This window comes from Archocentrus centrarchus, chromosome 3, assembly GCF_007364275.1.
Source record: "Archocentrus centrarchus isolate MPI-CPG fArcCen1 chromosome 3, fArcCen1, whole genome shotgun sequence".
Lineage (NCBI taxonomy): Eukaryota > Metazoa > Chordata > Actinopteri > Cichliformes > Cichlidae > Archocentrus > Archocentrus centrarchus.
The window spans coordinates 825767-850180 of record NC_044348.1 but is presented as its reverse complement, the minus strand read 5'-3'; the positions used below and the strand labels follow the sequence as shown (position 1 = coordinate 850180).

The 24414-nt window shown below is 39.3% G+C and overlaps 1 protein-coding gene across 2 annotated transcripts; it reads left to right on the top strand.

Moving 5' to 3' along the window:
• The first annotated feature begins 10780 nt into the window (after positions 1-10780).
• On the top strand, positions 10781-23368 carry LOC115777305 (high choriolytic enzyme 2-like). 2 transcript variants are annotated; one of them, XM_030725180.1, is made up of 10 exons: positions 10781-10929; positions 11109-11136; positions 11254-11304; positions 11456-11506; positions 11939-12070; positions 20175-20292; positions 20658-20836; positions 22296-22377; positions 22561-22685; positions 22775-23368. In XM_030725180.1, coding segments are annotated over exons 1-10 (822 nt in total). In that variant the 5' UTR covers positions 10781-10875; the 3' UTR covers positions 22777-23368. The 2 variants fall into 2 exon arrangements, with proteins under 2 accessions (XP_030581040.1, XP_030581031.1); XM_030725171.1 differs by lacking the exon at positions 22775-23368 and having other exon boundaries at positions 22561-22693.
• The last annotated feature ends 1046 nt before the right edge of the window (positions 23369-24414 follow it).

Genomic DNA, 24414 nt, shown 5'->3' with positions numbered 1-24414 from the left:
CTCCTGCCCCCGCGACCCGGCCCCGGATAAGTGGAAGAGAATGGATGGATGGACGGATGGATACATGAAAACAAACAGTCGCTTCAAGGTGTTTCATTTTGTAAAGACCCTACAATAATTACAGAGAAAACCCAACAATCAAAATGACATCCTATGAGCAAGCACTTGGTGACTGTGGGAAGGAAAAACCTCCGGTGGAACCAGGCTCAGGGAGGGGCAGTCATTTGCATGACCATTTGGGGGTGAGGGGAGATTAATAATAACTAGTGCTTAAATGCAGAGTGCAGGGTTTCCGCAGGGTAGTAAAAGGTAGTAAATTCGATGACCTCAAATTAAGGCTATTAAAAAGTAGTAATAGGTAACAAACAGAATTTGACTTGGTAGTAAATTTTTCATCACCCCTTCAATATATTTTGACTTTTCCATTGATGCAGACTTTTTGTTTTAAGTTCGTTTAACTATAAAATCTGTATAGAAATATAACTACTAAGTAGGACCTGAGCTGATGTTGATAAGAGTCTATTGGTTCCGCTGTCCGATCTGCTGTGCGCATGTGCAGAGTCATTTTGTGTCTCATCATGGGAAAATGTAAGTTTTCACAACTTTGGGTCGATGACCCGGCATTCAAAGACTGGCCTAAGATGGTCATGGGGAATGATTGAGAGGCGTTTTGTAAAGTGTGCAGAAAAAAATATAAATTTGACCTCGAATGCTGTGACGGTGACCAAATCACACCAAGCATCCACCAGTCACCAGCAGCAGATTTGGGCGCCTGGGGAGCAGATCCCTATTTTGTTTTTTGGTGCTACACAACGCACTGCAACTGCAACCTCAAGGTCAGCTACGAGCACAAGTATTGTTGTCACACCTCAGCAGTAAACCAGTATTTCAATATTCTATTGGAAAATAAATCATCGGTTTATGAAACTTGAATTTCATTGCATTTTGTTTATATTCTTAAAAAAAACAAATTTCCTAAATCTGCTTGTAATGTGTTTGGATTATTAATGTGTATGAGGTTTTAGTCAAGACAAAGTCACAGTTACACCTTCAAGTAAGTGGGATAAAATTTTGTCTTTGGTGAGAGATGGGCTATCATCTTACATGGCTTAGTACTGTGAATCCACCGCCACCCCAAAAAAGGCTGCTGCTCGATTTCGTGCTGGTGGTAAAAATACTTTAGAGGTAGTAAAAATAGGTAGTAAAAAGCAGTAAACTGAACTCTAGGATTCCTGTATAAACCCTGAGAGTGGTGTATAAACACAGAGCGAGTGAAAAGAGGTGAGTGAAGAAGAAATACTCAACACATCATGGGAGCTCCAGCACCCTAGACCTATTGTGGCTTAACTAAGGGAGGGCTCAGGGTCACCTGATCCAGCCCCAACCATGAGCTTGATCACAAAGGAAAGTTTAAAGCCTAATCTTAAAAATAGAGAGGGTGTCTGTCTTTGGGAGATCTGGGAGCTGGTTCCACTGAATAGGGACCTGAAAGCTGAAGGCTCTGCCTCCCATTCTACTTTTAAATGTCCTAGAAACCATAAATAAGCTAACAGTCTGAGGGCAAAGTGTTCTATATGGGTGATATGGTACTATGAGGTCTTTAAGATAATATGGGGCCTGATTATTCAAGAGTTTTTTTGTTTGTTTGTTTTCAGAATGATCTTTGAAACTCATCTTAATGAAATAAAATAAAATAAAAAAGGAAACTTTCTGACAGTTGCAAAGTGGATGAATTTTTCATATCGGGATATCAAAAGCTCCCAAACAGCTGCACAGTGGAGTAGTGGTTAGCACATTCGCCTCACAGCACAACACACCCTGGACAGGCATCCATAAAATAAAAGCTACACACATGCAGCTATGCCACATTCCTAACTAACAAAAAGAACACAAAAAAAAAAGCGTACACACAACAGATCTAACAGATCTCATATGTCATGCATAAACGAGTCCTCAAAGATTTTGTCTGTAATGTAAACATTGCTGCTTACTGAAAGGTTTCATGTACCAGAAGAACTGGCAGGGACAGGGGTGAATAGACTGAAATAATGGAGTTCAACTGCTATGCAAATTTCTGAAAGACTTACTAACCAGAAAATGTATTTCCTGGTGAGAGAGGTTGGAGTTTTTTCCTTGTTACATCTGACTGTTGTTGACCTTGAATCCCTGAGTTTTATTGATGTCAGCTTTAGTTCCTAATTCCTGAGTTACCTTTAGCTGCTCTGTGTGTATAAAAGGATCAATAAAAATAATAATACAATGACAACTTAAACACTTTTGTCATACTTTTTTTTTTGCATTAAAAACAACCTTTTCCTCTGAGTGCATGGATTATAGTACAGATCTAGAGACATAAGAAAAAATATAGAACAGTTTATTCTGATTAGGTGACTGCTAATGCACACTGTGTCTAAAAGAAAAGAAAGAAAGAAGAGGAGGAGAAAGCAGACTGAGGAAAGTCATTTGTTCAAAATTGCTTTGAAAATAAAGTTAAGCAAACTACCAAAATGGTTTAACTATTAGCAGTGAGCTAGTGTTAGATGTGGCACTATATCAAAATGGCCAGCTCCCGTTGTTCACTTCAAAGAGTCGGCTCTTAGAGCCAGATCGTTTGCGACCGACCCATCACTAGTTGCGTCTTCCAAGAAAAAAACGCTCGCAATCAAAAGCCAGCTCCCGCACTGACTGGAAATGCAAACGTTTCTCAGATGCATTAAACCTAAAGTAACAAGCTTGTTTTGAAAATGTAAGAAGTAGAAAGTACTGATACTTGTGTAAAAATGTAGGGAGTAAAAGTAAAAAGTTGTCAGAAAAATAAATACTCAAGTAAAGTACAGATACCTGAAAAATCTACTTAAGTACAGTAATGAAGTATTTCAGTCACTAGATGTGCAAAGCTGGTGGAGACATACCCTAAAAGACTTGCAGCTGTAATTGCAGCAAAAGGTGGTTCCACAAAGTATTGACTCGAGGGGGCTGAATACTTTTGCACACTGCACTTTTCAGTTTTTTATTTGTAAAATAATGCTTTGTATCATGTATAATTTTCTTTACACTTCACAATTGTATACCAGTTTGTGTTGGTCTTTCACATTAAATTTCAGTGAAATATATTTGTTTGTGGTTGTAATGTGATAAAATATGGAAAAGTTCAAGGGGTATGAATACTTTTGCAAGCCACTGTATAAAACATAATCATACAACTTATACATATTATTGTAAATCTACACTAATCTAAGCACACATGCAAATTTACCTTCAATGTGTTTTAGAATAAGTCATTTGACTGAGGAGATTTCTTTCTTTTATTTGAAAGCACTAAATATGCTACTGGACATTTAGAACCATACCTTCTACCACCTAGTGGCAGTAGTGTATCAATTCCTAATTTTCCAACTGCCAATAAATCTCAAAGTAGAATAGTCCCTGCATTCAACACTCCTGTGTTTTAGCTGATTTGTTTTTTGTTATAACCATTGGTGCAACTTGATAAAAAAAAATCTTAAACTATGTTCTAACTAAGCAACTCACTTGAAAGGAAGGGCAAACCTTTACTTAAAGTACCGTATTTTGTGGACCATAAGGCACACCACATTATAAGGCGCAATATCAGTGAACAGGTCTATTTTCATACATAAGGCGCACCGGGTTATAAGGTGCATGATAAAACATATGTAGAGTGAAACAAAAGCGTCAGGTAAGTCCAACTTTATTCAGCTCATTCACAGTAACTCAGAATATTGTTCAGGTGTAACAAATACAGAAAAAAACACTCACATTTTAAATCATTCATCTTCCACAAATCCATAAAATTCCTCATCTTCAGTGTCTGAGTGGAACAGTTGGGCGATTTCGGCATCAAACATGCTGGGTTCCCTCTCGTCAGCACCGAGTCAGTCTTGTTGTTCTTACTGTTTTGTTTTGGTTGCGCCACACAGCAACCATTTAATTGTTATTAAAAGGGCAACTTTTGTTGGCAATCTCTCACCATCTTCTTCAACGTCTTAACAGACGGCACAATATATTCTTTATTAATGAAGGTAAGAACAAGTAATTTTTTCATTTTATATATAAGCCCTTCGTAAATCCTGTGCACCAGTATATTTACCGATATAAACAAAGAAAAAAAAAGGAAAAACTTTTTTGAAACAACACCTGAAACCTGAAAACTCCGCTGTCACCGTGTTTTGTGTACATACAGCGCTTGTACTGCATCCTTTCATATGCTGTGGCATTGCCTCTCTTTGGCACCAAGGGGGACAGCACGCACCCCCAGACCTCGATGAGTCCTTTAGCGACTTTTAGCATTTTTAAGACAGCCGACAGCGAGTTTTGTTACACAAAAGTTGGCAACAGTGCCAGCCCTCGATCGCCAGATTACGCACAAATATACGGGCCAGCATAGATGAAAGCAGGCCAAATCCATCATTGTTTTCTGTGGTTTACTGCGTACGGTTTCCATTTTTGGAACAATGCTTCCACTTCTTGTTGAATTTATCTCCAGCAGCTTTGGCTGCTTTCCACACCTGCTGCGCCACACTCGCAGCTTGTTCCTGTCTAATATCATCATAGAGTCATTTTGTGACTCAGTGATGGACTATTTTAGAGAATATAATGAGGCCTTTGAACTGATCTGCCAGACCGGAGGCCATATCGCTCCAGACCAAGCAATGGTGCAGTGGTGTGGATGCCTCGGCCATCGGCAGTCAGATTGCAGCGCTCAAATTACACAGACGGACTGACATTTTCTAACTATTTGAAAAGCATACGCTGGGTGTTACCCCCCTGTCGTACACGTTGTACACTCTGGAAAATGTCTGTTTGTGAAGCGTCAGGGGCGATTCTAGGGGCGGGGCCACAGGGGCATTGGCCCCATCTGAAATCTGATTGGCCCCCTGAATTGCCTCTGTCCTGTCACTCCATCTGTCCTTTGTCCAGAGCAAGGATCAAATTATAGGTGGGTGCAATTCCATGCCGAAACACCAGTAGCTGTTTGGACATGAATGTTAGCATTTCACTAATTCATGTACTTGTAATTATGTACTTGTACATGTAATTTGCATTTTTGTGTTAACATTAACTATAATGTTTGGCAGTGATAGAGAAGAATGTTTTTCAAGGACGCTGGTTTTCCAAGAGCCAGGCGAGAGCTGCTGTACAAATCCGTATCCGCAGGGTCCATTATGGTCGCGTCGTACTGTCATGGATCAGCTGTGTGGCAGGCAGGAAGGAGGACCCCAATGCAGGATATGCCAGACAGGTAGGATATAAACTCGGCTTTATTTGGCAGAGCCAACAAAAGGCACGAACAAACTCAAACTCCAGAAAAACAGGGAAAACTGACAGAGGCACACAGCATGGGGAAACAAAGAGCAAGACGAAGACAAGACGACGACGCAACAACAGGCACTGAAAACATGGGACTTAAATACACAGGAGGATAACGAGGGAAGTGGAAACAGCCGGGAACACGGGAACACTAACTACAAGGACAAGACCAGGGGAACACTGGTGGTGTAAAAACAGGCAAGCAAGGCAATGACTGCATCGAGGCTGGAAAATTGGGAAACAGTGTTGGACAGATGATAGTTTGTCAGAGATTATGATAACCTTGGGCTGGTGATCCTGTGTTTTTTTTTTTTAGTGTCATATACATATATAGACTGGTTTGCTAGATAAGACACTGGAAGAAATATTGAATACTGTTTTGACTTATTTTGACTGTATTGCTTTCATTTATTTTGACTATGTTGACAAACTTTTGTGACTGTTAATTCACAGGATTTTACTATTTTTTTCTTTTCTTTTTTTTTGCCTACAATAAAGCATATACGAAGGGTTTGTGCCAGAAATACCTTTAATTAGAAAGATTTATAGCTGGATTTTGACAGCTGGAGGTTGTAAAACAAAACGAAACAAAAAAACAGGTGCAGACCTGCAGTGGGAAGGCTGCCAATAGACTGGGGAGTGAGCCAAGGAACTGGTCCGACTGCCAATAGATTATGTAAACTCTGAGCAGACTGTCAAATGGTTAGATGAACTCTAGTGAGTAAAGCATGAGTGAGCATACTTAAAATATTTAAGTGCTTTTTTAAAAAAAGAAATAATTGGTGTTTACAGGGTTCGTACACCTTTTCCAGGATCAAATTCAAGCACCTTTTAAGCACTTCCAAGGTCAATTTTCATGATTTTCCAGCACATTAAGGGGTCATTCACAATTATCAACATTTTCCAAAGTTTACTCTTTTTCAGACCCCCTCCCCAAAAGTGTACAAAGAAAATGTTGATATTTTTTCATGACATTTAATTTCTCCTGGTTTGGTGGTATTTTAATGTAATAGGAAGTATTAAAAACACATCCCGGTGTTGAAAAATTCTGGATATCTTGGTAGTAAATATACTCTTGCCTATCCATTAAAACATTGTATTGCACTGCATGTACGCAAAATGTACATGGTTTAGGGGAAGGATCCAAAAAGCTCTCTCAGAGATTTCAGCTGTCAGTTTCCACTGTGAGGAACATAGTGAGGAAATGGAAGACCACAGGCACAGTTCTAGTTAAGGCCTGAAGTGGCAGGCCAAGAAAAACCTCAGATAGGCAGAGGAGAAGGATGGTGAGAACAGTCATAGTCAACCCACAGAGCAGCTCCAAAGACCTACAACATCATGTTGCTGCAGATGGTGTCACTGTGCATCATTCAACTATTGAGCGCACTTTGCACAAGGAGAGGCTGTATGGGACAGTAATGCAGAAGAAGCCTTTTCTGCACACACGCCACAAACAGAGTCGCTAAAGCATATTTGGACAAGCCAGCTTCATTTTGGAATAAGGTGCTGTGGACTCATGAAAATAAACTGCGTTATTTGGACATAACAAGGGGCGGTATGCATGGTGGGAAAAGAACACAGCACTCCAAGACAAACACTTGGTGCCCACAGTAACATTTGGTGGTGGTTCCATCATGCTGTGGGGCTGTGGGGCCAGTGCAGGTACTGGGAATCTTGTTAAAGTTGAGGGTCACATGGATCCCAGTCAATATCAGCAGATTCTTGAGAACAATGTTCAAGAATCAGTGACAAAGTTGAAGTTGTGCCGGGGCTGGATACTTCAACAAGACAACAACCCTAAACACTGCTCAGAATCTACTGAGGCGTTCATGCAGAGGAACAAGTACAACGTTCTGGAACGGCCATCTCAGTCCCAGACCTGAATATTATTGAAAATCTGTGGTGGGATTTAAAGCGGGCTGTCCGTGCTCAGAAACCATCAAACCTGACTGAACTGGAGATGTTTTGTAAAGAAGAACGGTCCAAAATACCTTCAACCAGAATCCAGACTCTCATTGGAAGCTATAGGAAGAGTTTAGAGGCTGTTATTTCTGCAAAAGGAGGATCTACTAAATATTGATGAAATTTTCTGTTGGGGTGCCCAAAATTATGCACCTGCCTAATTTTGTTTAAATAATTATTGAAGACTTTCTGTAAATCCTGTAAACTTTATTTCACTTCTCAAATATCCCTGTGTTCATCTGCTTTATGATATATTTAACTGAAACTGCTGATCTGAACAACCAATGATTTATAAAGGAAAATCATGACAATTATCAGGGGTGGCCAAACATCTGCATACCACTGTATCATCTGAATAGCGGGTCTTGTGCCAAAAAATGATTTCCAGTATTTTCCAAAAAAATGATTGCTGGTATTTATATAGTTGTAAATTACTTGCTGACGTATGGTCTGTCAAGCATATCTCGAATATTATCTCTCATGAATGATGTCAACTCATTTTGAGTCATAAATAACACTCCTGTCACATGGTAGAAGCTGCAATTTTTGGCAACACCGGCAGATAGTGTTGCCAACTTAGTGACTTTGTCACTTGGACTTTTCAGACCCCCCTAGTGACTTTTTTTTTTTGTCCAAAAAGTGACCAGCATCAACTTTAGTGACTTTTCCCGGTGTCATCGGGGACTTTTGAAGAGTTTTAGAGATATGCCGTGTTGTTCCAAAAAAATGATTTCCAGTATTTCCCCCCAAAAAATTATTGGTTGTATTTAAATGGCTGTAGATTAATTTTTGGCCTAACATCTGTGAAACATCTGTCAAACACATCTCTCGTGAATGATATTATGTCATTCTGAGCGAGAAACAACACTCCTGTCACAGGTAGAAGCTGCAATCACTTCTTGGCAAAGTGCCTTTCATATATTCTTTATTAATGAAGGTCAAAATTATCATTGACATTAAAAATGTCTTTTTTCCTGAGAGATCTGCCAAGAGGGCTGCAGAAATTGCAACAAATGTAACATTATAGTTCTATAAAGGGTAGCCAAAAACGACTGGACTGATTATAATGCTGATACAGTAATGCAGTCATAAATATATTTGCAAAACAAGTCATTTCTTCATTTTATATATAAGCCCTTCATAAATCCTGTGCAGCAGCACGGTGGCGCAGTGGTTAGCACTGCTGCCTCACAGTTAGAATAACATCTGGAAGGCCTGGGTTCGATTCCACCTTGGCCCGGGCCTCCCACATTCCAAAGACATGCACTTACTGGGGTTAGGTTCATTGGCTACACTAAATTGCCCATAGGTGTGAATGACAGCGTGAATGTGTGTGTGAAAGGTTGTTTGTCTCTGTGTTGGCCCTGCAACAGGCTGGCGACCTGGATGAGCGGAAGCGAATGGATGGATGGATAAATCCTGTGCGCCACAGTCTATTTACCGATATAAGAAAGATAATACAGTAAAAAAATAAAAAATAAAATCGGAAATCACTTTTTGGCACAACACCGGAAACATGAAAATTCCGTTGTCGCCGTGTTTTGTGTACATACAGCAATACTGCGGCCCTTCCTACACTGTGGCATCGCCCGGACCTCTCTTCGGCACCGAGGGGGACACCTAACCCCACCCCCGGTCCTCGATTCGTCCTTTGGCGAGTTTTAAGACAGCCAACAGCGAGTTTTCTTACACAAAACTTGGCAGCAGTGCCAGCCGCCAATCACCAGATTGCGTACAAATATAAGCATAGATGACAACACGCCAGGAACATATAGAATCAATGTACATACCTTCTGAATAAAATCCATCATGGTTTTCTGCGGTTTACTGTGTACGGCTTACATTTTTGATTCAGCTTTTTGGAACAATACTTCCGCTTCCTTGTTGAATTTATCTTCGGCGGTTTTGGCTGCTTTCCACACCTGCTGCGCCGCACTCACAGCTTATTCCTGTCTAATATCGTTATTGAGTCTTTCTGTGAATCGATGATGGCCTATTTTAGAAAATTCAATGAAGCCTTTGAATTGATCCGCCAGATCGGAGGCCATATCGCTGCAGACCACAGAACGGCGCAGTGGTGTACAAGTGAACGAGAGCGCCTCCGTGGATGCGCTGAGTTCTACGCTGTTGAATTTACTCGCGAGGAATGACATTATTTGTGGGGATTATGTTCGTAACTTTTGACTTAAAAGTATTCCATATTCGTCTGATCCATAATTGGAGTTTGCAGTTTTCCAGTGAACACTCATTAAAACGGCCACTCTCTGTCTTCGGGGGAGGGGCGTGGTCACAAACAGACTGACAGATCACATGCAGACGGGCAGGCCAGACCCATGCGGAGAAATTTTCATTTTAGACTTTATGACTCATTTTATTTCTCCGTTTCATAAGCGAACTGTTCAACCAGATAGTTATATTTTTATTTACAAAAAAAGCGGTTACAATTTCAAGCACTTTCAAGCACTATATCCAAAATTCAAGCACTTTTCAAACCTTGAAAGGACAATATTAAAATTCAAGCATTTTCAAGGATTTCCAGCACCCGTACGAACCCTGTGTTTAAAGTTAAAACCAGATACAATTAAAAAAGGAGGAGCCGAATGGCTCCCAGTCCTATAAATTTATAGACTCTGCAGAAGCCCCACTGATCTTAGGCTCTCTCTGGCTGTTTCTGAAATTAGGGACCATATGTTTCATGGCATTAAGTTGTGCTGTGTCATTTTGATAGATATAGTGTCACATCTGATATTGGCTCACTGTCTTTATAGGGAAAGTGACTATTGTTGGTAATTTCCGCACACTTTATATATGACACCATGTGGTCATGAAGACCTAATGTTGTATAAAGTTATATTGTGCACAGTGTAATGGTCTAAAATACATGTTCCTGTCACCATATATGTGTTTTTATTGTACATTTCTTCAAAATTTTTTCTTTTACTGTTTATGGACATGGAAGCAAATATGGTAACTTTGCTGACATTGATTTTATACATGTAAATTAAACATTTTGAAAAATGTTATAAAAGTAATTAAGTCTTATGTCCTCCAATAACACTCTAAGGTTGAACTTTTGAATTTCAAAGTATTTCCCCCCTTATAGAGGTTTAACAACTGCTAATAATTAACCATTTTGTATCCTGTTAGTCAGCTTATCTTTCTTTTGAAAGTTATTTTTTAACAGCCAACTTCCCTCATTCTGCTTTCACGTTCTTTCTTTTCTCAATAATGACAGGCTTTACAGTAAAACACACCCTGAACAATCCGGACAGACATGGGTACAATAAAATTTACACAGCTATGCCACAAAAAACCAAAAAGCCTTTTGTTGCTTGTTAACCGAGCTTGTAACCTCAGCCACACCCTGTGAGCTGCTTATAAAGATGGAGCAGCTGAACACCTGCTGCAGCCAAACGCCTGGTACAACAGCTAAGCTGTTTGTCTTATTCTCTTATTTGCCTTAATATTTGAGCATTTTAATTATACAGCACACTTTTGATAATCTTTTTTTATCACAGCTTTTATAACTAAACACTGTTCAGATTGACTGTTTTAAGTCTGTAGATTAACTGCAGGACCAGCAACATGATTCCAGTCTTCAACTTCCTCCTCTTCCTCTCAATGACAGCCATTTCTCTGGTAAGTTTGACTCTTTCAACAAAATCATTATCATGTTAAACGCTGCCTGCTGTTCTGTGAAAGCCAAGCAATTCTCATAATGTCATTCTAACATGGTGGTACCAACGCATTTTCAGATAGTTTTTAATCTAACAGCATTGTAAAAGTAAGTAAAAATGTTTTCAATTTTTGTATTGCAGAGGGCTGCTGTCATTAAAGATCCAAATGGTGAGTTGAATGAGAAAAGATTTCCCAGATGCTGAAGTGAAATCTTTTTTTTTTTTTTTGTAATCTGAGAGATGACATGATCACAGTTAAACTGTTCCTGTCCTCTTGTTCCATCAGATGAGTCTTTGGGTGCCGTAGAAATTATTAAAAAAGTCAACACTGGCTCATGTAAGTGAACTTTTATATAATACAACTCTTGTGGCTGAAATATAAATACTAGATTATAATAAAAAATTCCAGAGTTGAACCAAGTGACTTGTTAACAACAACAGCTGACATGATAATCAAAGTTACAGTTGCTGTCCTCTTGTTCCCTCAGACAGGTCTATGGATCCCCCAGAAGCCATTGAAAAAGTCAATGCTCACTCTTGTAAGTGAACTTTTACATAATACAACTCTTCCGGGTAAAATATAAATACTGAATGATAATAAAAAAAATTCCAGAGATGAACCAACTGACTGGTTGACAGAAGATAAACTGCCAACAGTCAGAATGATGAATTAATCACTTTCTCATTTCTGGGCTCTGATAGTTAAATGTATTCTTTGTGCTTTCATCCATTAAATATTGTGAATATGTATCTAAAGAAATCAGATTAAGCTCTGCATAAACATCTGTGGTTCAATTTTTGTTTTTTAAAAACATTTTATGAAACATTCAAATATTTACAAGAAAATGAGAATGTCAACTGATAAAGAAAACACTCACCACAAACTGGTTTTAATGTCAATCAAACCAGTAATACTCTCATTTACATTCTGGGTTTGAATATTCATCCACTCTCTGTTTGTTGTGTTGCAGCAAAAAACCTGGTTCATGGTGACATTGTTCCTGCTACAACCAGGAATGCCGATCCGTGCACAGCCATTGGCTGCAAGTGGCCTAAAACTGGACCCTATGTCTACATACCTGTCTCCATATCCTCTGTATACTGTAAGCAGTGCAAACTTTACCCTTTAAACTGTGACTTCAATGCTTTCCCTCTTGGAAACACCTAATAGAGTTGTTGTCAAATGTCTTTATGAGAGAACCGAGTTTAAAAAAATCTGACTGGAAACATGAGTTCAGGTTCTGAAAGGAGAAATATGAACTTTTTTTTAGAAATTTGAATTTAAAAGTCACTGTTAAACATTATTCTTTTAATCAAGTTTTAGGTTTTGGGCATGTCCCATGATGGAAACAGAGATAGATTGGCATTTTTATACTCTCACAGGACTTGACACTACAAAGTACATTCAGACATCCATGCAGCACTTTGTTACCTTTGACCTTTAAGCACTTGATCTCTCTCACATCAACACCACAGCTAGTTTAGACTCCCCAGTTAACTTTTTTGCTGATCCTGTCAGTCTGATTGGACTGCAGAAATCATCATTTATTAGTAATGCTGTCTATGTTGCTGAGATGAAACAGCTGATAGGTCTGTGCAGCACTCTTTTTGTAATGTTGGGTATCTCATAAAACATGAGTAAGAGATTCAGATTTTAACTTTATTTTACACATAAATGTCACAACCTGGCTGGTAAGGCCATGGCAAAAAGGGTGAACACACCATTTTCCAGTTTAAAATGATTTATCAAACAAACTTAAGCAACTGAATTAGAGAGAGGTGAGGTATGGAAAGCAGTAGGCTCAGTGGTGTAGGGTGTGCATGTGTGTCGAAATGTTTGTACTGTAAGTGTTCCAAATGCAGCATTTAACAAAACCTAAAGGAAAACAAATGTGACACAGGGCATGTTAGAAAACGGACTGATGCACAGCAGCCAGAAAGAAGTACCTGCCTCAAATTTATAGTCTGGGAACACAGGGCCCATTTTGGGATTGACAATTTATGGTCTACCCACCAAAGACCTGAAACACCTGAAGATTGGAAATAGGGGCAGGGGTTGTCACTAGGGTTTAATCCCGGGATCCGGGATTCCCGGGAAATGCGATCAGAACCATTTCCCGTTTCCCGGGAAACGTTAGACGGGAAACCGGGAAAAAAGTCGCGCGCGTCGATTTGACTTTCAGAAAGAAAAGAAAGCTTCAGAAAGTTAAATTTAAGGAAATATTGAGAGAAGGGTTCGTTTAATGCGAAAAGCATTTCTCTTCATTTCAGGCACGTTCAGCCTCCGTTTAAGGCTTCAGCCTTCATCTCAAGCGTTTTAATAGAGGTATTACACAGTTGTACTTTTTTCCTCTTTAATTTGTTGAAATCGTAGGCAATGTGTTTACCCTAAGGTATTTTGTATTATATAATTTTATATTATATATTGTTATATTGCATTATATAGCCTATACAGATGCAGCCACTGAAAATTTCCGGCCGATCCGTGACGCGACCTTGGCCGGTCCTTGGCCGATTCGTGGCCGAACCTCGGCCTAAACGCGATCCCCCGCTAATGACGTAGGAATTCCGGCCACTGGTGGGAACGCCCCTAAGCAGCATTTGGGGAAAATGGTGGTAATGTCTTGTTTATCCACCAGGAGGAGCAGTAATAGTGGAAGCGCATTCATTAGCAGCCCGCTGTATACTGTACCAAGGATCCTCACATCATTGAACTGTAATTGTAAGCGGAACTGTCCATTAAAAACAATAGAAAGATGAGAGTAAAGCGGTCATTATAGTGGAGCGGTGAGTATTGTCTGGAGGGACGGGCTGGGCTTGAAGTTCAGCCCGGGACCTCGGACAGGCTGTGAGCGCTGCACCGCCAGCGAAACTGGGTAAAAAAATAATTAAAATAATTCTGATCACCAGCCGGTTTGGCCTGGCAATGACCTGGGAAGCCTTATCCTCTCATCAGTGTCACATTGTTCTTCCAAGTCTTCTCAATGTTAAGCTTTTTGTTTGTTTATATTTTCCCTTTTATTTTATAATCAAAACTGCGACCAAAATGGCTATAAAAGGCCTTTTCTTAAAGGATAAAGTGGTGTTTGAGCCACAGTTACGACGGAGCGGCGGCTCTTTGAAATGGGACGCAGCCTTCCTGCGGCAGACAGCTAGCAGCAGGAACCGGACGCGCCAGGTTAGCCTAAGAAGCTACTGAGGCGTCCGTGACAACCACCATAGAAACAGCCTTTTAAGACCGTTTTAAAAACATCCTCAGAGTTCAAACGAGCAAAAATATATGATTTGAAACAGTTACAGCCGCAGAGCTGTGGCGGCTTCTTTAAACGTTGTTTACATAGATGATCATGAATGATACGATGTAGCTAGCAGTGTAGCTAGCAGTGAATGAGGTGACGTCATTGTGTGCGCATTTCACAGCTGTCTGTCTCAGTCTGTTGTTGTTATTATTCTAATTAACATGTGTTTACTTTCTCTGGACCATCTCAGGTCCACCGTTACAATTTCAGCCTACAAAATGATTTAAATATGAACACACACTCTAACATCAGTGCGCTTTATGAAGTCCAATCCTTAAAATAAATATTATGTTTGTAAACATTCATGTCTCTGAAATAAGTACAGATGTTCATGTTTGTCATTACCATTTTATTTGTTTAGAGAATTGTGAACTTCACATTGTGTATCTAATCAGAGTCTCAGCAACCTTCAGTCAGAGACTGAGACTGGATCACAGCTTTAACCTCTGCAGAGTCACAGACAGACACAAACCTTCCAAATCACACACAAGCAGCCCAGTCTCATCATTTTTGGATGCCTCTACGGTACACTACACTGTGATCAATATATTAAAAATTATAAATGAAAAGATAACATTCACATAAAGCTGTTTGAAAGTAAAATTAATAGGTACTTTCCAATAATATTTTTAAGGATCTCTGTCAGAGACCAGACAGAGCCATGACTCTCAAGAACCAGAGACTGAAATATGGAAAGAAAAAAAAAATCCCTATGAGAAATAAATGTGCAACAGTAAATATTTTGTGCAGTGGAAAATAAACGTTTTGAATCAAAAGCTTCGGATATCATCAAACCAGAAATATAGAACTCATTTTTTTCTTTAATAACACACCTTAGCATGCAGTAATATGACACGTTTCCAAACAACAATACATAGATTTTATTCAATGTTTTGATTGTGGCAGTGAAAACACATGTTGCTGTGCACTGAGACCATGAAGCCCACTTCTCTGAAGCAGCTTCTTCTTCTTCTTGGCATCAAAACAGAGGTGGGAGAAATCTACCAAAAGGAGAAAGAACATCTGAGGTGAAACCAGTCAGGACAAATGATTAAATTATATATAGTAGTTCAATACAGCCTCTCGGGTAGCTTTGTGCTGATTTCAGCTCACTGCTCCTGTCTGTGGACCCGTGGTTTTTATGTTTGTAACCACTTAACTTCCATTCATCTATTTAACTCAGGGAGGAGAAATGTCAGGTTGGTGCAGGCTGGTGAGTTTAGGAGGGAGGTGCGTTTGGTTCTCTGTTGTCATTATCTGAAAGATTTGGTTCACCCTGTGGCTGGGCTGTATCTGGGGTTATGTTGGACCTGTCACACTTAGCAAGTTTCCCAGGTTGGTCTTTATGGTTTAGAACTTCTAGCTCTGGAGCAGCATCTGTGGCTGTGTAGGGTCCTGTTGGTTTTTGCTGTTTCTCCAGATCTGCGTTGGAAATTAGGTTATTGATCTCAGTGCATTCCTAAACAGGCTGAACAAGGTTATATATCGTCACCCTCCTAAAAAAATGGTCAAAGACATTTTTAAAATTTTATTTTTGTCTAAATTAAATTTTCAACATTCGGTTCAGTTTTTTGTGTTTTCTGAAAAGCCTGAAAAAAATCAAGGGAGGGTGACGACATGTTTCATGGCTAAATAACATAACTGCTGCAGTCTGATGGTGACAGCGAGATCTGAAGCAGTGGGTGACGAGGAAGAGGAGGAATACAACAATTTGAAGAGATCCCTCAGTCTACAGTCAGCACAAAGGCTACATTAGTGGCTGTTTGAGTTTCCTTCCATCTGCTGTGAACCTGAAGCACGGAGAACACAAAACATCTCTTCCAAATCTGGGATCTCAATTACAAATTTGTTCTTATTAAAGGTGAAATATGTGTTGTGACCTGGCTTTTTATACACCTGGCGACCCTGGGTCATCAGTGGTAACCCATCCCCACCCCCACACCCATCCCACACACATTCCGATCTACTGGCCCCGTGTACATAACAAAAGGTGGCCTAATGAGATGTAAACTGCCATTTGGAGGCGCTTGGTAGAAAAAGGAGTAGTGTGAAAATGCTGGTAGTTCTAGTGGTCCAAGTTGTTCACCCACTCTACTCTAAGTCTCAGAGTGGGCTTGCTTTGTGGCCTGAACTTGAGTTCAAGCTTCTCCAAACTCCACTGGTGTTGCTCTGCAGTAGCTGGTCCTCCATCTTCTTTCTGTAGGTGTTTTTTCCATCCCTGATTTTCCTTCTGAGATCCTTCTGCACAGCTCTCAGCTCCTCCTTATTTCCTGATCTAAAGGTTCTCTTCTTCTCCTTCAGGAGAGCCTTTGTTTCAGAGCCACAGTTATGTATAACAAGTAATACTCAAGTGAATGTTAAACATGTATTAAAAGAAAAATGATTCAGCTTAGCTCACAAGAAACTGCTGGATACTATTCTGGAAATGCCTAATGAATACAAGGCCACTGTGAGCAATGACAAACCTTTAAACATGATAATCAAAAAGTACACATTAAGTATCATTGCTCACCTTTATTTATGAGAGTGTCACTTCTCAAAATGATTGCATGCTGTCAGCTCTCATGGGTGAAGTTTGGCTTTGAGGGTTGGAGAAGAAGCTTTCCAGCACCTTTGGATTTCCAATTCAGTTCTGAAAGAGCAAAGACACAAACTACAATGATGTATGAACTGGACATGTTTGATTGTTGCTGCAGCACAAAACAGGTTTATAAACTGAATCAGTAACAAAATTATGGTGTTGAAAGTAAGTAGCCTGATGATTCTAGATTAGTGACTCCAAAGCAGGCTGAGTCAAAACCTGAGATGGAGACTGGGTTTGTTTAAAGCTGAGGACAGTGAATCAGTCCCTGCTCACTGACAGGATTCCCAGAGTCTGGAAGCTTCTCCATGATGGGAATGTAATACACTGCAAGTTTCAGCTCATTCTCAGGTGCTGGCAGGTTTCATGGATCCTCGTGTTTGTCACAGAGGATTAAAGGCAGCCAGACTTTCAGTTTTATGTGTATAGCGCCAAATCACAACAGTCACCTCAAGGCTCTTTCCACAGAGGAGCTGAAGGCTCTGCATCCCATTCTACTCTTAAGTATCATAGGAACCACAAGTAAGCCAGCAGTCTGAAGTATAAACAGACTGCTCTTTGTTTAAATATTGAATATAAGAAACTTGCAAATATAAGGTTTGTTTACAGTGAATATAAAGAAATCACGGGAACCTCCCCAGCAGTCTAGGCCTATAGCAGCATAACTAAGAGAGGCTTCAGGGTCACCTGATCCAGCAACTGTGTTCAGACCAGTATCATTTTATTTTACATTGTGATAAGCCTGGGTCAGTTCAGTGCAGATTAAATGAAGCACTGTACTCGCAGATATTGAATATGGATGCACTGAAGCTCATCAGGATATTTATTTGGAATCTGTGGCTGAAAATAATCATTTTACTTAACTAGTAAGTCCAGAAGCTCATATTTCTGTCATAACATTGTTTAAATAGTGAACGCTTTCCTACGATATCCGCTAACATTTGCACAGAAAATTTAAGCTAGCGTCTCAAAGACGGCAAAACCCGCAATAATCTCTACAAATGCATCTCAGAGTTGGGATATCAGCGCTCTCTTACACCACATTAATCTAATTTCAAGTGCTTATTGAACTCACGGCCGTAATAATATCACTATATAAACGCTGTCCATTGAAATCCTCTTACCTGAACACTGCAGCATCCGCCGGAAGTCAGCGAGCATGGCTTCTGTAGTCCTTCTTCTGTAGTCCTTCGTCTGTAGTCCTTCTCTGTCAGTGATCCTCCGTTAGAACGATAACTACCTTCTCGACTGACTACGAGGTGCAGACGGCCCTTGCTGGCCCATATTTACAGGCCTGAAAACCGCTAATAAAGTCAGTAATTACCTGATAACACCCGAAGCGGGTGAACTAATGCAATTAGCTGGACAGCAACGGGAATACGCGTGACCATGGTTACGGCCGATGGGGTGATGGGTACTGTAGTTCATTTATTTATTCATCGTTGGTTCATGGATTTAACACAGAGGGAAAACGGCTTCAGACCACGGAACTCACAGAAAAAATTGGACACCGAATATAGCACTAACCATAAACACGTAAATATAAATTTAGACCTAAAAAGCCCCACAAATGTCATCGTTACAACCATAAGCAGCACCCCACATTAAATGAAACGAGGAGAAATTCATGTCAAAAGGAAAAGTGGCGGTTAAGGATCGCAATTAAAGGCATAATTCAGCTTCTGAGCTTCCAGTTCAAAAGAAAAGGGGGGAAAAAGGGGGACAGGGGCAAAAAAAAAAAAAAAAAAACTATACTGCAGCTTAGAAGCCGTGCTCAGAGGCACGAACTTTATCCCACTGCATTTCAGGCAGGTTAGAAGTCGTGCCGAGTAACACGAAAAAAAGAGGGAATTCGTGTTCATGAGCACGAATCAATAGATTAAATTTCGTGACTACTGCACGAACTGCCGTGAGACCGGGTTGGCTCAGCGCAGCACCGCTTCTTTTTTAACCTACTGTATTTATTTACTTATTTAGTTAAAAGATGAAGTGAAACAAAGGAATCTTTTGGTGATTCGCAATGGAAATGTGTGAAAGGTCATACTGACAAAAATTTTAGGCATCTATTTTAGGTTTTCAAAACTTGATACTTCACCAAAACTTTTTTGAATCACAGAACTCAACGTTTTTGTTAAGAAGGCGCCACCTTTTGGTGACAGTCTACAATTGAGGGAAAGGGGTGTGTTCATGCTGGAAAGTAGATACGCCCAGGAGAAGGAGGGGGACTTCCAGCCCGACGACAGCCGGACGTCGGCCAGCTGGGGGCTGGACTTCAGCTGGCCGACGTCTGGCTGGATGCGGCAACATTAGGTGGCTGCATCTGTAAAATATGCCTGCCCTGAACAATAAAGAAATATCTGTTTAACTTCGAGTGTTTCTTTTCCTCGTTTGCAGCCGCTTACTAACAATCATGAATTAGGATACGGGCCTAATGTGTGAAGAAATTATCATGAAATAGATTGCTTTAACATATTTCGCTTTTAAAATGGAGTTGAGTAAAATGTATATTTTTTAGGCTATAAGGATTGGCCAGTTTTTCAAAAGACGATTCACAGCGAACCTACTTTAACCCTCAGACACGGTGTTATAAATTTGCTGTTGCCAGAATGGCAATGACCAAGTCGTAGTGCATTACTCAAGGCCCTGTGTTATGTCATATTATAGTGTAGTACGGTAGTTAACTTTTCAATGACTATTACAGCGTTCCACTGGTGGAGATATAGCGCAACAGATGTCGCCACGACAGCGTGGCTGAGCCTTTATCAATGCTGTGGAGATGAACCGTATTGTTTTGCACCAGCAGTTGTAAAATATCTTGGTATAATTCCATGTACAATGGAGGAATATTCTAATTATATTTGTTAAGGGAGTGTTGAGGAACGATACAACACCGCATAGCTCGAGCACTCGAATGTCGAGATGTAGGTTTTATTGCGTTAATCAAGCCGACGTTACCCCCTACTGGGCATAACAGGACATAGCTGGAAAGCTACCTCTACAATATCACAATAGGTTAAGGCCGACACAGGCTACAGAAGGCCTAATTAAAATAAAAAAATAAATAAACTTTTTCCCGGGATTCCCGGGAAATGGCTCGTCATTTCCCGGGATTTGATTCATGTCATTTTCGGGAAAAATATTAAACCCTAGTTGTCACATAAAGTATAACTAAAAATAAAAGTGATTTGCAAATTTCACAACCCTGGAATAACATGAGCAATACTGAGGTCTGTGTTTACCAGCTGAGATAAGAAGCAAGTTTCAAAAACTTGAAATGTTACTGGGGTTCAAAGAAGCTCCTCAGCAGACTCATATTTGTTCCTGCAGCCACCCAAGAGCGCAACATCATCATCAATGCCTTGGTGACCTTCCATGAGTCCACCTGTATTCGCTTCATCTGGAGGACAAACCAAGTCAATTCCATCAACTTCTTCTCTGGAGATGGGTGAGAATGCACTCACTGTTCTGATACTGTATGACAGGACACGACTGACACACCCTCACACTCGAAACTCTTTAGGAATCCAAATCTAAAAATATTTTGTTGCACATATTCTATATGTATATTCAAAACAGGTTTTTCATGAACCATTCTGCATTCACATTCTACAATAAAATGTCCAGGGTTATTATATGCCACAGCACATTAATGAAATTAATATTGTTGCATCAGTGGATAAATTGCATTTTAATGAACTTAATTAACGTAATATTTCACATACTGTTTTGTCCACTGGTTTCAGAACTGGATCTACTCGATCTGCTTGATTTTATTATTTTTTTTAAAAATAATGTTACTCTGTGTGTCAGGTGTTATTCATATGTGGGCCGTCAGAGCCAAGCGCAGCTAATCTCCCTACAAAGAAATGGTTGCTTGTACCAGGCGACAGTGCAGCACGAGGTTCTTCATGCTCTGGGCTTCCACCACGAGCAGGTCCGCTCTGACAGAGACCAGTATGTGAGGATCCTCACCCAGAACATCTTGCCAGGTCAGCTCAACTACACAAAGCTTTGGTAACACTTTACATTAAGACACACAAAAGCTCAGTTATCCAGGAACAAGAGAGGAATGGATCAGAAACAACCTGATGGCTAACAAGTCATGCATCATCACTCTCTTAAAAACTTTTCATAATACCAGCATCTGTGAAATACTGTATATTAGTCAATAATTAGATAATTATATAATTTTACACCAAACAAGTTACTTCAAACTATCTATGACTGTTTTGCTCCAAGTCACAAAATATCATTCTAAGTTGTTGCTCAGTTGTTTGGGTTTTTTCACTATTATTTGCTGCTTATGTGCCCAATCAAAAAAAACAAAACAAGAGCAGATCTGATATGACAGGATATATGGTACATTGATTTAACAGAATGTTTAATTTCATGATGTTTTCTGCCACATGAGAGGAATAACTTAAAATGTAATAATGAGAGTTTGACTCTGGATCTGTGTGGAAACATCATGCAGTTGATTTTCTCTCACTTGTCACATTAGAATTCAATTCTACCTCCAACATAACAGTAGATTTCTCATTTGTGTTGATGGTAATCTTAGTTAACAGGAAAGCGAGCCTTCAACTGTTCAGTGTTATTCCAGTATTGGCTGCATCATCTGGTGGTTTTGGTTTTTGCTTTTCTTCCTCTCTCCTTTCAGGATCCAGGATGGGGTACACTCCTTTTTTACAGCAATGTAATTTTAAAACTAATGCTCAATCTGTGTAATCCCAGGCTCAGCAGATAAAACACTTCAGTCCAAGTCAGCATTGCAACCAATGATTATAGCAGTAGAGATTAGCCAGCATCTTGATGTATATAGTTCACACGGTTTCCAAGTCTTGATGTCTTGTATGTAGAAATTAATTTATGTCAAATTCATGTTTTTTTTTTAGAATAAATGTTATTGCATCTGATTTCCTTTTGAACAAATATTTGTTAAAAAAGATGTAGAAATAATGAAGGATGCTTCATATTATTTGATGGGAAACAAGAACAGTAATGTTAAAGTAATCCTGAAGTAACAAGACATCACTAAGTAACTACTAAGGATGATGCTTCGCTGGTTGGCAGATTACAAAAAGAGTAACAAATGTTGAAATGACCAATTATATACCATTAGGTAGTATTTTGTGTATATAAATCTTCATGATACACAAGCATTTATCCACATACACATACATGTAAAAACAACTGCAAAGTATTCACGGCACTTACATTTTACTAAATCTCAGTTACATTGCAATATTCTATTTTTAACCTTTCCCCTTATTTTCTCTCACAGAATGTAAATGTTACACAATCTTACTTAAAATACACAAACAAATAATACCAGACAATGGCCAAATTGCCATTTTCATACAATAGAAAATTGAACATCAGAGCAGCCACAATATTAAAACATTAAAAAATTTTTAAATATTTTGTCTGTTGGAAATTTGTGTACAGGGCGAGAACACAACTTTGTGAAAGTGCAGACCAACAATCTGCAGACTCGCTATGACTTCAACTCTGTCATGCACTATCTCAGGTGAGAACAGATAAGTGAGATTGGCGCATTAACTTGACCTGTAAGTCATTATATTACCTTACAAGTCTTACATTTTCTACTAGAAAATGTGACCATGCAGTACGTAAAAAAGAATATTTCCTATTCTTGATATAAGCATGAATGTGGCACAGGTAAAGTATCTGCTGTTGTTGGTTCTTTTAGAACTGCGTTCTCCCGTAATGGGCAGCCAACAATTGTTGCCAAGTCCAATCCTAATCTGGATTTCGGACGTGCTACTCAGATGAGTGCCAACGACATTGCCCGTATAAACAGGCTTTATGGATGCTGTGAGTAAAAACAAAAACTATATTATCATTTTGTAAGAAGCAAATGTTTCACAGTACTCACTGCATTTGATGCTTTTCTTCCAAACCAGAACTCTGGCAAGAAACTTCAACTCTGCACCCAGATACTTCAACTCTCAATACATCAAGTTTAAGGCAAATGCAGCAAAATGTGAAAGAAACAGAAAACCTGCTGCAAATATTGGCATTTGTCACATATAGAGAAATGAGTTTCTGGGTCTTTGTTTCAGAGAGGCTAGACTGCAGGGCCATATGCTAGAGGGTGATGGTTTTACATCTCTTTCTGTTGATGTTTCTCTTTCTTTAATCAATTATAACTAACTGATTTCTTTATCTATGTAATTGGATAGACAGAGCACCAACCCCCGCCAACACCACCCTCTTCCATTTGTGATTGCTGTTTTACTCTGTGCATGACCAGCAGTTTCTTCTGTATTAAAAAAATATGTGCACATAAAGACAACTTTCAGTGATAGAATAAGAATTTGAATCTTTTTTTCTGAAGTAAAATTTGCAGTATAGGGTAGCAAACAGTCCTGAGGCATATTAACACTTCAGAGATTAATCTGTTGAAATCAAGTAGAACTAAGTCAAACTAATAATAAAATAAATTGGTATTGGGGGGGTCCAGTTTTCATGAGTTTTTTTTTCTTGGTTTCTGAACTTTTGGGACTTCTTTATTTTCTTTTGTTGTGTTTCTATTTCTGTAATGAAGTTGCATCAAATAAATATTTACAGCAAAAAGGGGCAGTGTTGTTCCATTATTTTACAGGAATAAATGTTACCATACAGAGTATTAGTGTGTTTTTTAGAAGTGTAAAGTATTTGTTATGTAGCTCCATGATTGTTAAAGCTTTATCACTGTAATTGTCCTGGATTTAAAATCCTGATTAAATAAAATTATGTAAGCATTATCAAGAACAAGTAATTTTTAAAATTAATACTTGTGCATCAAGGTTTACGCAGCATTTTAATACTATAGCTGGTCAGTCAAACAGGTTTTTATTGGTGGTTCCAAAAGGCCAACGTGAATCTGAAAATTTAGGTCAACAAGTTTTTTGGTCAACAAGTTTTTTGGTCAGGTTTACCCACCTTTTTCTTTAATACCTGCAGAAATTCTTGAAAACCCTTTCTCGTTGGTCAACTACAGTTGATAATGAAATAATGAACCCAAACAAAGGCTTCTTTGGGCTCATTATCCATATAAGCCAGAGAGTAGAACATGTCTCTCAAGGCCTCTCCAGACCCCAGACCTGAACATTACTGAAGCAGTGTGGGATCATCTTGACAGAGAGACTCAAAAACAAAGCCAACATCCAAAGAAAAGCTCTGAATGTTCAAGAAGCCTAGAGAACTATTCCTGAAGACTACTTAAAGAAATGACAGGAAAGCTGCCTAAGAGAGTTCAGCCTGTGTTGAAGAATAAAGGTGGTCATACCAAATATTGACTTTTCATCTCTGTTTTAACGATGTAACCATGCAAATGAAAATGCATACCTGATCCATCAAGTGGAAATTACTTTTTTAACCCTCTGGGGTCAAGGTATTGGAGGAAGGCTCTAAATTTACACCTGAGCATTGAGATGTGACAAAAGCTTCACTGTAAAATGACCACTAAGGCTCTGTTGTCATGAGAAAAATAAAAAATTTTCAGTTTTGGAAAGTAGGTGTTGTAGGTGGCAATGTTTTAAAAATTATCACCATTCCCATG